Here is a 13,655-nt window from a genome sequence, read left to right as displayed (position 1 = left end):
AACTGCTCCTCTTGGAGGCGGATCTGCCACCCGCTCCATGCTGCTGGGCGAGTGGCCCTGGGAGCGGGGCCGTTGCTAAGGCTCCGTCCTCCAGCTGCCGGGGGGCAGGGATTGTCCTACGCCCAGCATGATACCAACCCCGGTGCAGCGCTGATTGGGGCACAGAGGGTGGCGAGGGGTCTCCAGCAAGGGGTGCCATACGGGGGCTGCTCCAGACAGAAAGGGGAAGCCAGGCTGGAATGGGACATCCCCCTCCAGCTGCCATACCCCAAAATCATCCCAGTGCCCCTCAGGAGAGGCTGGCGAGTGGGATCAGCTGTGCCAGTGGCCCACGGGAGTGGCTCCCCCGCCGGGCAGTGAGCGGCACTGGGGTGCGGGGCCCACGGGGACACGGCCCCCTCCTGCCACACCTCGGCCCTGGCAACTTCCCTGCCCCCCAGCCCGGCTTGCCAGAGCTATGACCCCTGGGGGGCACCTGCTCCCGGGACACCGAAACACCAGAAACTCAGCCGCTCCCCCCAACTGTCCAGTGTCAATTGCAACTCTGGACCCCCCCTGCCACGTTACAGCCCCATCGGTGCCCCTCAGTCCCAAACCACAGCCCCCTCCTACCCAATCCTCTGGGGCCCATTCCCCTGCCCCACAGCCCAGCCGGTGCCCCTCAGTCCCAACCCACAGCCCCCTCCTACCCAATCCTTTGGGTCCCATTCCCCTGCCCCACAGCCCTGCCAGTGACCCTCAGTCCCAACCCACAGCCCCCTCCTAGCCAATCCTCTGGGTCCCATTCCCCTGCCCCACAGCCCTGCCAGTGACCCTCAGTCCCAACCCACAGCCCCCTCCTACCCAATCCTCTGGGTCCCATTCCCCTGCCCCACAGCCCTGCCAGTGACCCTCAGTCCCAACCCACAGCCCCCTCCTACCCAATCTTCTGGGTCCCATTCCCCTGACCCCCAGCCCCGCCGGTGCCCCTCAGTCCCAACCCACAGCCCCCTGCTACCCCGCCCCCTGGGGCCCATTCCCCTGCCCCACAGCCCCGCCAGTGCCCCTCAGTCCCAACCCACAGCCCCCTGCTACCCCACCCGGCTCCCCCTGCCTGGAGTCGGAGGGGGTGGACCAGTGGAGTTTCAGGTGCACCAGAGAGTTCTGCTGGGGGGGGACCTGCCCGTGTCCTGCCCCAGCCCCTGCTGCAACCAGGGAGAGAACCCAGGAGTCCTGGCTCCCCTCCCACCCCGCTCCAGCTACTAGACTTTACCCTAACCCTGTCCTCCTTCCTGGCTGGGCTGGCCCCAGCTCTCAGGTCCCCCTGGCTGCCCCACTCCTGGCCCCCCTCTCGCTCTAGGGGGCTGAGCCTGCACTGGGCACCCCACAGCCCCTGGAGGGCTGCAGCGAGAGGCCGGGCAACTCCCAGAGCACCGCTCCCCAGCCCCCTCCATCCAGCCCCACGCCCCCCGTCTCCCCCACGGGGGTGGTTGGGTCTCAGGGGCCGGGATTCCATGTCCCAGGCGCTCCCTGCGTCGCTCTCCCGCCCCCCTTGGTTTGGGGGAGGGGCCCCTTGTGCCCAGGCTGCGCTGCCTCCCCTCTCCCTGTGGCCCAGCCCCTCCCGCCCGGGGCTGCAGCCGAGAGACCTTCCCGGCGCCGCCGAGTCAAGGGCGGACGCCGCGATCCGGCCCTGGAGCGCCCCATGGTAACGCCGCGCCGGGGACTCGAACCCCCCGCCCGGCACCGGCCAGAGACATCAGCCCTGGGGGTCGGTCCCTCGACTGAGCGGGGGGCGCTGGGTGCCCGAGGGGGTAGGAAGGGGCGCTTGGTGCCCGGGAGGGGTAAGAGGCGCTGGGTGCCCCGGGGGTGGTGGAAAGGGGGGCCGCTGGGTGCCCGGGGGCGTTAGGTACCCAGGGGCCGGTGGGAAGGGGGGCACATGGCTGCCCGGAGGCGGTAAGGGGCAATGGGTGCCCGGGGGGGCGCTTGCCCTGCTAGGGCCTGGGCTGAGACCCCTCCAGCTCCCTGCGAACGCGGGGCACCGAACGGACATGGGGGGCGGGCGACTCGGGGGGACTGGAGACCTCACGCCCCTCCCAGGGGGATCAGGGTGCCGGACACCGGCCCCACCTCCCCGAGCTGAGGGGGGAGAACGCGACTTGCGCCCACTGGGATGGCAGCCGCCCCCACCAGCTGGGGTGGGGGGCAGGGCGGAGGGAGGGGGCAGGGGCAGCAGGGCCCCTTGTGGCGCGGGGGGAGGCTGACCTTGCTGGACCGGTTGGACGGCTCCGCTCTGGCTCCTGGAGACGCGGGTGGAAATGAGGGGCGGCGGATGGGGGTTGTTCAGGGCAGCCGGAGCCCCAGAGCACTCTGCCCCCCTCGTGCCACTCCCGCTTCTCCCCCCCTCCAGTGCGGGGTGGGGGGTTGTACAATGGGTGGCCCCTGCTCCTCCCCCCTTCAGCAGGGGGCTGGGAGTCCAGACTCCGGAGTTCTAGTCTATTCCAAAGCTGCGTTGTGCCTCAGTTTCTCCATCCGTTCTGTAGGGATGTGGATTCATCACCCGCCTGTAGGGGGTGGTGGGGGGTCAGGTGGAGTGCCGGAGGCTGCCTGCAGGCAGGGAGCGATACTGCATCACGGTCCTTCAGCCCCAGAGCTGCCAGCACCTGAGCCTGATGGCTCTACCGGGGGTGAGGTGAGGGGACCCCTTAATCCTCACCCCCCCCCAGGGGAAACCTTTAGAAGTTGCATTTGCATCCCCCAGGTTTCAGGGACAGGGCTCCTCTGATAGGTGGTATCATATGCGGGGGAAACTGAGGCACCAAGACGTGAAAGGGATTCACCCAGGATCACATATCGCATCTGTGGCAGAGCCGGGGAGAGAACCCAGGAGTCCTGGCTCCGAGCCCCCCACCCTGCTCTAACCACTAGATCCCACTGTCCTCCCAGAACTGGGGCAGAATCCAGGAGTCCTGATTCCCAGCACCTCAGCCACATCTCCCATCTCTGTGTGTGTCGGGGGCTGGCTGGGCCCATGGCCGGGTCTATTCTCCCCCGCAGGAGCCCCTCCAGCAGTGGGGTGAAGAGGTGGAAGATGGGGCCATCTACAGCGTCACCCTGCAGCGGGTGAGGGCAGACCCTGCGGCCAACGGGGGACCCTGCCCGCTGGTAGGGGGGCTCTTCCAGGGGCCTGTCAGCTCGCCTATGCCAAGTGGGGCTGGACCCAGTCAGCACCTGCATGGGGGATCCCAGAGCTGAACCCTGGTGCTGCAGCGGGTGGGAGGCCCAGCAGGCGGCGCTGGGCCATGACACTGGGTCATTTTCTCGCCTACATTTTCTCTGGGAGCGAGTGCGCAGCTTGGTTATAAACAGCCCCTGTGCTCCACCCCAGAGGCGGCTGCATCTCAGCGCCGAGTGCGGGGTCCCTATATAACAGCCCCCCACATCCCACCCAAGAGGGGGTTGCATCTCAGCGCCAAGTGAGGGGTCCCTGTATAAACAGCCCCTGTGCTCCACCCCAGAGGTGGCTGCATCTCCGGGCTGGGCTAGGGGTCCCTGTATAAACAACCCCCCACATCCCACCCAAGAGGGGGCTGCATCTCAGCGCCAAGCAAGGGGTCCCTGTATAAACAGCCCCTGTGCTCCACCCCAGAGGTGGCTACATCTCAGCGCTGGGTGCGGGGTCCCTGTATAAACAGCCCCTGGGCCCCACCCAAGAGTGGGCTGCATCTCAGGCCAGTGGAGCCTTTTGGGATCCTGCATGAGGGAAAGAGGCTGGGGTGATGTAATTATTCCTTCTATTTCCCTCTGTCTCGATCTCTCCATACCTGTCTATCCCCCCACCCCCTCTCTATCTATCTATCTATCTATCTATCTATCCCCATCCACCCCATCTATCTATCTATCTATCTATCTATCTATCTATCTATCTCCTTCACTCCCTCCCTCTCACTCCATGCAATCTATTTCTCACACTCCATCCATCCCTCTCTCTGCCCATCCCTCTCTCCCTGCTCCCCCCCCCGCAGGCTGGAGTTGGCCCCCCCTGCCCCTTCGTCCAGTACCGCACCTGCAAGCTGCGCCGGCTGCGTGCCGGGACCTTGCCCCAGCTGGTGAGAGGCCTGGTCTCCGCCCACGCAGAGGGCGACCCTGGCTACCTCCCCAGCTTCCTGGCCACCTACCGCGCCTTCGCCACTCCCAGCCGCGTGCTGGAGCTGCTGCTGCCATTGGGCCCCGACAGGTGAGCTGGGTGTGTGTGTGCTGGGATCCCCCCACCCCGACAGGTGAGCCCGGGGCGGTGCTGGGATCCCCGCACCCCGACAGGTGAGCCCGGGGGGGTGCTGGGATCCCCCCACCCCAACAGGTGAGCTGGGGGTGTGTGTGCTGGGATCCCCCCACCCCGACAGGTGAGCCTGGGGGGTGCTGGGATCTCCCCACCCCTACAGGTGAGCCCACGGGGTTCTGGGATCCCCCCACCCTGACAGGTGAGCCCAGGGGTTGCAGGGATCCCCCCACACTGGCAGGTGAGCACTCGGCTCCCCCCACCCCTGACAGGTAAGCCTCGGGGTGTGTGTGCTGTGATTCCCCCATCCCTGACGGGAGCACTAGGATCCCACAACCCCGACAGGTGAGCCCGGGGCGGTTCTGGGATCCCTCCACCCTGACAGGTGAGCCCCGGGGGCTGGTCTCTGGGCATGCTGGGAGGCGAGAACCCTGCAGTCTGGTCCTCGTGGTGGGGGCCCTCACCCACCCGGGCCAGGAAAGTGGGCTGCTTTGGGTTGGGGGGTCTCAGACCAGCTCCTGGGATTACAGGGATGCCCCCAGACCCAGAGGGGAGGGGCCTCCTCTTGTCAGGACTCTCCACCCCACCTTCTCCCCAGGGCTGTGCTGCAGGTGCTGGAGCTCTGGCTGCGTGATCACCCCGAGGATTTCCGGGAGCCCCCCCAGCACCCCAGCCTGCGCCAGCTCCATGGCTACCTGCGCCAGGCAGCCCCGGGCTCGGAGGGGTGTGCGCGGGCCGAAGGGCTACTGCAGGGCTTCCAGGAGGAGCCAGGAGATGAACAGGTGGAGCCTGAGGGTAAGAGATTCCAGACTACAAGCCCTGCCTCTGCCTGTCCCCCGCAACCCCTGGCTACAACCCCCGACTCCGCCTGTCCCCTGGCTACAACCCCCGACTCCGCCTGTCCCCTGCCTCCGCCTGTCCCCTGGCTATAACCCCCGCCTCGGCTTGAACCTGGCTACAACCCCACCTTGCCTGTCCCCTGCCTCCACCTGTCCCCTGGCTACAACCCCCGCCTCGGCCTGTCCTCTGCCTCCGCCTGTCCCCTGGCTACAACCCCCGCCTCGGCCTGTCCTCTGCCTCCGCCTGTCCCCTGGCTACAACCCCCGCCTCGGCCTGAACCTGGCTACAACCCCACCTCGGCCTGTCCCGTGCCTCCACCTGTTCCCTCGCTACAGTCCTTGCCTCCGCCTGTCACCCCCTGCCTACAACCGCCACCTCTGCCTGTTCCCTGCCTCCACGTGTTCTCACTACCCCCAACTCTGCCTGCCCTGTTACTCCCACTTCCAGCTGTCCCCTGGTTACAACCCCACTTCTGCCTGTCCCGTGCCTCCACCTGTTCCCTCGCTACAGTCCCTGCCTCTGCCTGTCACCCCCTGGCTACAACCCCTGCCTTGGCCTGTCCCCTGCCTCGGCCTGTTCCCACTCCCCCACACCTCTGCCTGCCCCTGTTACTCCCTGCTCCAGCTGTCCCCTGGTTACAACCCCCACCTCTGCCTGTCCCCTGGTTACAACCCCCCAGCACCTGTCCCCCTCCTGGCTCTTCCACCACCACCTGTCCCCTGGCTGCAGCCCCTCGTCTGTCTGTCCATCTTATGCCCTCCTCCAACCATCCCTTGGCTGGGACCCCTCAGTGCCTGTCCCCCTCGCAGGCCGCTGTGCAGCCGGCTGGTCTGATGCCCGGCGCTGTCTCCCCTGCAGGCTGTGACTCCCCTGGGGCTGGTCCGCTGGCGCTGGGGGGCAAGGGGGGGCCAGAGGGCTGCGGGGAGCCCCCTGATCTCCTGTCGTTCAGTGTGGAGGAGGTGGCCGAGCAGATCACGCTAATGGACATAGTAAGTGGGGGGCTGGGGGAGGGGGGCCAGAGCTCCCAAGAGAGCATAGCCTAGGGGTTAGAGCAGGGGCCCCGAGGGGCAGAACTCCTGGGTTCTCTCCCCAGCTCTGGGAGGGGAGTGGGGTCTAGGGCTTAGAGCAGGGAGGGGCTGGGAACCAGGACTCCTGGGTTCTCTCCCCAGCTCTGGGAGGGGAGTGGTGTCTAGTGGTTAGAGCAGGGGGGTGCTGGGAGCCAGGACTCCTGGGTTCTGGTCCCAGCTGGGCCTGGGCACAGAGCACGGTCCCTTCCCCGCTCCCTCTCCTCCCTCCCCAGGAGCTGTTCATGCAGGTGAGGCCCTTCCACTGCCTGGGCTGTGTGTGGTCGCAGCGGGACCGCAAGGCCGGCGAGGGGGCCGCGCCCAGCGTCCGCGCCACCGTGGCCCAGTTCAACGCTGTCACCGGCTGCGTCGTCGCCTCGGTGCTGGGTGACGTGCAGCTCCGTGCGCCGCAGAGAGCCCGGCTGCTGGAGAAGTGGGTCGCCATCGCCCAGGTGGGGGCAGGGGACAGCTGAGGGGGTGGGGGTGGGAGGCGGGCCGTGGGGGCCCAGTGGGGTGCGGGGGAAGGTGAGGGGCACTTACGGGAGGTTGGGGGGAATCCAGGCCAGCAGGGGCTGGGGGAGGGAGTCCAGTAGTAACTGGACGTGTGCCGGCCTGGGGGGTTGGGGGGCAGATCGGGGGGGGGGGAGCTGGATCCCACTGACTCCCCTCCCGCCCAGCACTGCTACTTTCTGCGTAACTTCTCCTCCCTGCGAGCCGTGATCTCCGCCCTGCAGTCCAGCCCCGTGCACCGGCTCAAGAGGACCTGGGCTGCTGTCAGCCGGTGAGAGCCGGGGGGGCTGAACGGAGGGGGCTGGGGACAAGCGCAGGGGGCGGGGGCTGTCCAGCTCTCACGGCCTGCCTCCCTTCAGCTTGGTCGGGAGAGCTCGGGGGTGAGTTTGGCTCCATGCAACCTGACTAGCGTCCCCCAAAGGTGCGGCTGGGATGGCCAGGGCTAATCCAGGAAGTCCCGCCTTCCAGAGCGTGGGACTTGTCCCCAAGAGCCAATGCTCTTGGGTTGGGGCTCACGGTGGGGAGTGGGGTCCAGAGGGTCCTGGTGACCCTGGGGGGTGCTATGGGCGGGGGTCAGGGCATGCTGGGGAGGCTGCCAGGATGGGGTTCAGCGGGTGGGCAAGGGATTGGGGGGGTGAGAGGATTGGGGTGCTGGGGTGGGGGTAGTGTCAGGACGATGCAGGGACCAGGGATTGGTGGGTGCTGGGATTGGGGGTTGAGGATTGGAGGTGCCGGAGATGGGTGGGGATTGGGGGTGAGGATCAGGGGTGCTGGGGCAGATGGGGGTGGGGATCAGGGGTGCCAGGGTGGGTGGGGGCAGGGATCGGGGGCTGAGGATTGGGGGTGCCTGGGCCGATGGGGCCGGGGATCAGAGGTGTCGGAGCCGATGGGTTCGGGGATCAGGGGTGCCAGGGTGAGTGGGGGCGGGGATCGGGGGCTGAGGATTGGAGGTGCTGGGGCCGATGGGGCTGGGGATCGATGGGGCCGGGGACCAGGGGCAGTGGGGCCGGGGATCGGGGGTGCCGGGGCCGATGGGGATGGGGATCGGGGGTGCATGCATGGAGAGAGCTCTGCCTCGGTTCCCCCCAGGGACACCATGGGCGTCTTCCGGAAGCTCTCGCAGATCTTCTCCGATGACAAGAACCACCTGAGCTGCCGGGAAATCCTGCTGCAGGTACCTGGCACGGGGGCCGTGCTGTGGGGTGCTGTGCCCCAGGGAGCAGGGTAGGGGGCTCGGGGGGGGTTGGTGAAAGGTGGGTGGCTTGCCAGGGGATGTCGGGCTGCAGGGGGGCAGGAAGCTGGGCAGGGGGCGGGGTGGGGGGCACCGTGCCCCCGGCAGTGGGATTTTGCTCCGTGTACCGGCGGCGCCCGTCAAAGGTTTCTTTCCGCTGGGCCTCTGCCCAGGGAGACGCTGCCCGGGGTGCCCCCGACGGAGCCCGCAAAGCGACTCAGCGAATGACTCCCCCGGGCTGGGGGAGGGGAGCCCAGGGCTGGGCTAGCAGGGGGCTGCGGGTTGGGAGTGAGGGGCGCTGGCAGAGCCGGTGGGTGACCCGGACCCTCCCCCCTCCAGGCGCCCCCCCCGGCCACGGTCCCGTACCTCGGCACCTTCTTGACGGATCTGGTGATGCTGGACACGGCGCTGCCGGATTTCCTGGAGGTGAGTCGGGGGTTGGGGGGGTCTCCCCAGGCTCACACCATTGCTGTGCCCCCCCCCCGCAGTGCCCGACTCAGGGGCCCCTTGGGCCGAGCTGCCTGTTCCCCCGAGACCCCCAGAGGCTCTTCTGCACATCCTGCCCCCGGGGGCCAGGACATATCTCATCTCACCCCACCCCCATTGTTCGTCAGTCCTCCTCGAGTGCCAGCCCCTTCCCGGGGTAACCACCTAATGTGAACACTGGCGGGGCCCCAACCGCCCTCATGTTCTCTCTCTGATTCCCCCCAGGGTGGGCTCATCAACTTTGAAAAGAGGAGGAAGGTGAGTGTGTGGGGGGGGCGGCGGGGGAGCTGGCCGGGAGAGCAGAGAGGAGTGGGGTCTAGTGGTCAAGGGGCGGGGGGCTGGGAGTCAGGACTCCTGGGATCTCTGATTCATTGGTGGGAGGCTGTGGGGAGGGTAAGGGGATGGGAGATGGGGGGGGGGAGATGGGGGACAGGAAGCTGGAGGGGTGGATAAGAGGCTGGGGGGGTGATGACGGCCGGGAGCTGGGGGGCAGGAGGCTGGGGGGATGGGAGGTGCGGGGGATGGAGGACAGGAGGCTGGCAGTGGCGGGACGAGTGCTGGGGGGCACGGGGAATGGATGGGAGGCTGGGGGGCACAGGCTTGGGGGGACGGGAGCTGGGGGGAACGGAAGGCTGGGCAGATGGTGCGGACAGGAGCTGAGGAGGATGGGGGATGGGGGGATGGCTGGGGGGCAGTAGGGAACAGGAGCTGGGGGGCAGGAGGCTGGGCGGAGTGGGGGACGGGAGCTGGGAGAGAGGGAGCCCCGAACCCAGTCTCACCCCATGTCCGGGCCCAGGAGGCAGAGATCCTGCTGCGGATCCGGCAGCTGCAGGCGTCGTGTGGGGGCTACGCCCTGCACCCCAACCCCCCCATGCTGGCCACCTTTCAGCGCCACGCCCAGCTCTCCGAGGAGCAGAGGTACCACGGGGGGTGGGGAGGGGGTCTCGGGGGGAGCAGGGCGGGGATAGGAGGGAGGTGGTCAGGGAGCAGGGAGTGCAGTGGGGGGGCAGGGAAGGGGCCGGAAGGGGGCCGGTGGGGAGGGGGCGGGGAGGGTGGGACAGGAGAGAGGCTGGGGGCCAGCAGGGAGCGGGGCAGGGAGAGGCAGGGGGGCAGCAGAGAGGCCGGGGTGGGGGCAGTACGGAGGCGAGGGAGGGGGCAGTGAGGGGGGCAGGAGGAAGTCTGGGGAGCAGCAGTGAGAGGGGGCAGGAGGGAGGCCGGGGAGCAGCAGGGAGCGGGGAAGAGAGATGCAGGGGGGCAGCTGGGAGGCCGGGGAGGGGGCAGCGAGGGGGGGCAGGAGGGAGGCTGGGGGGCAGTACAGAGGTGGGGGAGGCGGCTGGGAGGGGGGGTAGGAGGGAGGCCGGGGGGCAGCGGGAGGTGGGGGAGCGGGTAGTTGGGCTTCACCTGGGGAGCTGCCTGGAGCGTCCCCCTCCATGACGGACGGAGCGCAGTAGCAGCGGGGGGGGCAGGACGGACACGCACTAACCCCCCCAATCCGCTCCCCCCCCAGCTACCGGGTCTCCCGGCTCATCGAGCCCCCAGCCAACTCCTGCCCCAGCTCACCCCGTGTGAAACACAGCCTCAGCAAACGCTTCAGCTCGTAAGTGGCCCCCGGCCCCCCCGGGGCCCCCGCCGCGGGGAGCCCCCAAGCTACGGCCGGGCGGGCAGCTCCGGAGCTGGCCTGGGCTCCGCGAAAGGCCGGATGGGACGATCCCAGTGGGGGAGTCTGTCTGTCCAAGCGTCCGTCTCCCTGTGAGCAGGCCCCCCCCCCAAAACCTGAGCGAGGGGAGCCAGGAGCCCTGCCCGGGAGGTGTGGGGATGGCCCTGGCATGGGGGCCATGGGCTGGTCACCCTCCTGCCCGTGACCAGCCTGCCTCAGTTTCCCATGGGGGTTCCCGTCAGCATCCTGCATCCCCTGTTCAGAGGGGTTGATCCTGCTCGGCTCCTGGGGGCGCCAGGGGGCAGCTCTTGGCCAGGCATCACTCCCCTCTCCTCTGGGGGTCAGTCCCTCGGCACTAGTGGCTGGTCAGGCAGAATCAGTGGGGAAACTGAGGCACACCTCGTGGTCATAAAACTATTACCAGAATTCCCACATTCAGTCGAGGGATGGGGGAGGGGCAGGGGGTCCGTGGGTATTCGGGGGAGGAGGTGGGCGTTGGGGGGCGTCTTGCTCTGTGGGGGTGGAATTGGCATCTGGAGGGGGATAGGGATGTCTGGGGGGCAGGTTCTCCTTTCGAGCCCCCCCAGCCCTTCTCCCCTTTCTTGCTCATTCACTCCTGTCTCCCCTCAGGCTCCTGCTGGGGTCCGAGGCCCTGCCCCCCGGCTGTCCTCTGCAAAGGGCAGCATCTCGCCCTCGGGCACCGGCAGCAGCTGCAAAGCCGATGAGGGGCCCAGTGCCCCCTGCTCCCCAGAGATGGGGGGGCCCCTCTGCAAGGTATTGTGGGGTGCCGGGGCGGGGGGATGTGCTGGGGTGGCTCAGACCTGACTGGGGGTAGCCGGGGATGGGCTGGGCTGTCCCAGTGCAAAGGCCAGTGCCCGCTGGGCTCCCGGGGTTAGAGCAGGGGGAGGGGGGATTGGGAGCCAGGACTCCTGGGTTCTCTCCCCAGCTCTGGGAGGGGAGTGGGGTGCAGTGGTTAGAGTTGGGGGGAGGGCGGGGCTGGGAGCCCGGACTCCTGGGTTCTATCCCTGCTCGCTCACCAGCTCCCATTTCTCCCCCTGCCCTGGCACAGAGCCTGCTGGAGCTGCCATTGAGCACCTGCCCCCCCGAGGAGCCGTCCTCCCCCCTCGCCCGCCGCCCCTGCTCGCCCTTCTACAACCAGCAGGGGGCGGACTCGTGCGTCATGCGGGTCAGCATGGAGAACGCCCACGGCAACCTCTACAAGAGCATCCTGGTGAGGGGGGGCTGGGGGTCCTGCCTCTGGGCGGGGGGTGGGGCTGGGGTCTGGCCCCGCCCCTTTGGGCCCCACGCCGTCTCTGCCCTCCTCCCCACCCCTGCATGTGCTGCCCCCTCCCCGAGCCTGCTCTGCTCCGCCCCCCCCATGCCCGTCTCTGCTCCCCACGCTGATCCTGTGGCCCCCGCTGCCCCCCAGCTGACCAGCCAGGACAAGACCCCAGCCGTGGTGCTGCGCGCCCTTCAGAAACACAGCCTGGAAGGGACCCCGCCCGAGACTTCCAGCTCCTGCAGCTGCTGGGGGGCGGCCGAGGTGAGGGGGGCACGGCTGGGATGGGGAGCAGAGGGCGGGGTGGGAGAGCATGGGGGGTGGGGAGGTGTCACAGGTAGGGGGAGAGCATGCTGGGTGTGGGGGGAGGGGCAGGGGGTGTTGCTGGAGAAGAGGACCAGGTGGGGGGAGTACATGGGGGGGGAGGATGAGGGCATGGGAGAGGGGAGGTGTCACAGGTGGGGGGATGAGGTCATGGGGGGAAGGTGGTGTTGGGGAGGGGCAGGGGGTATTGCCGGAGCAGAGGACCAGGTGGGGGGACCTTGCGGGGGGGAGCAGGGGGGTGTTCCTGGAGAAGGGGACCAGCTGGGGGTCTCCAGTATCATTGTGCCCCCTCACGCTCTCCCCCAACCCCCCCCCCCCCCAGAGCTGCTGATCCCCGACGGGGCCAACGCCTTCTACGCCATGAATCCAGCTGCCGACTTCAACTTCGTCCTGCGCCGGAAGGGCCCCCCCAGCCCCCGCCTGCCCCCACCCAGCCCTGCCCACAGAGCCCCCACTCCCCTCCCCCACAGCCCCGCCCTAACCACGGAGCCCGCACTCCCCTCCCCCCTAGAGCCCATTTTACCCCGTGCACCCCGCAGCCGGCCACCCCCCCACGCTCCCTCCTCTCCTCGCTCCCAGCCCCCAGCCCCCCCCATCCTAGCGCCTCCCCCTGGCAGCCTCCCCCCTGATCTCCACCCCCAGAACCCCCTGCTTCGTTCCCCAGCTCCCCTGCCCCCCGACTGGCTGCACATCCAGCTCCTCCCTGCGCCCCCTGTTGGCCCCTCCCCAGGCTGCTGTGCACAGGGCCCCCCATTGTCTTGACCCATAGGGGTCACCAAGACTCTGGGGATCTATACTATCCCTCCCCCCGCCCACCACGCCAGCAGGGAAAGGGTGACAGGGAAACAACCCTCAGCTGGGCTCTCCCAACTCCCCCCTCAGTCAGTCCCTGGGTATGGGCACCCCCCAGCCTGCCCCCCGTCCCGCCTGGCAGCCAGGAGCGCCGAGCATGCCATGGGGCACCGGAGATGCGAGGATCGGCTGTGCTGAGGGCCGGGCTTCCCCCGGCTGCCCTGCTCCTGGGAAGAGGGGTTTGGGGGGCAGGCGATCCATGGGGACCTGGATGGGGCCAGCGCTCCTGGGAGAGGTCCCCCATCCAGGTCCCCATGGATCGCCTGCCCCCCAAACCCCTCTTCCCAGGAGCAGGGCAGCCGGGGGAAGCCCGGCCCTCAGCACAGCCGATCCTCGCATCTCCGGTGCCCCATGGCATGCTCGGCGCTCCTGGCTGCCAGGCGGGACGGGGGGCAGGCTGGGGGGTGCCCATACCCAGGGACTGACTGAGGGGGGAGTTGGAGAGCCCAGTGAGGGTTGTTTCCCTGTCACCTTTCCCTGCTGGCGTGGTGGGCGGGGGGAGGGATAGTATAGATCCCCAGAGTCTTGGTGACCCCTATGGGTCAAGACAATGGGGGGCCTGTGCACAGCAGCCTGGGAGGGGCCAACAGGGGGCGCAGGGAGGAGCTGGATGTGCAGCCAGTCGGGGGGCAGGGGAGCGGGGAACGAAGCAGGGGGTTCTGGGGGTGGAGATCAGGGGGGAGGCTGCCAGGGGGAGGCGCTGATGGGGGGGCTGGGGGCTGGGAGCGAGGAGGGAGGGAGCGTTGGGGTCTCATTCCCCTCCGCAGCTTTGTGTGTAGGTGTGGGGAGTCCCCACTTCAGCCCTTCGCAACCCCAGGATCAGGGTGTCTGCAACTCCTCCCAGCCCAGGATCGGGCCCTTGGTGGATGTACCCCCCCCCCACTCCAGAATTGGGCCCTCAGTCACCCCCCACCCTCAGGCTGGGGCCTGGAGCTGAATCAGGATTGGACCTTGGGGGATGGGGACAGAGGAGGGGTTGGCTCCTGGGGTCCCACGTCCCCCTTGCTACGACTGACGCTGGGGGCTGCGTGCCCAGGGCCACGAGGGCAGCGAGACGCTCGCCCCCAGGCCACTGTGGGGGGAAGGAGGGCTCCGGGCTGGGAGGGGGCAACGGACCCCAGCTGGGAGCCTGAGCCCCAGAGAGATCCCCAGGGTCT

General features: G+C 68.6%; 1 protein-coding gene across 1 annotated transcript; it reads left to right on the top strand.

Moving 5' to 3' along the window:
- Nucleotides 1-1,591: 1,591 nt before the first annotated feature.
- On the top strand, nt 1,592-12,247 carry RGL3 (ral guanine nucleotide dissociation stimulator like 3). Its single transcript, XM_074934965.1, is given in 19 exon segments — nt 1,592-1,684; nt 3,034-3,141; nt 4,002-4,213; nt 4,854-5,050; nt 5,954-6,084; nt 6,396-6,611; nt 6,837-6,940; nt 7,759-7,843; nt 8,240-8,326; nt 8,612-8,644; nt 9,183-9,304; nt 9,894-9,983; nt 10,674-10,702; nt 10,705-10,817; nt 11,113-11,274; nt 11,473-11,545; nt 11,548-11,586; nt 11,969-12,180; nt 12,182-12,247. Coding segments are annotated over 19 exon segments (2,082 nt in total). The 5' UTR covers nt 1,592-1,681.
- The last annotated feature ends 1,408 nt before the right edge of the window (nt 12,248-13,655 follow it).

This window comes from Natator depressus, chromosome 20, assembly GCF_965152275.1.
Source record: "Natator depressus isolate rNatDep1 chromosome 20, rNatDep2.hap1, whole genome shotgun sequence".
NCBI classification, from domain to species: domain Eukaryota; kingdom Metazoa; phylum Chordata; order Testudines; family Cheloniidae; genus Natator; species Natator depressus.
Note: the sequence above shows the minus strand (reverse complement) of the source record. Positions and strands in the feature narration are given on the sequence as shown.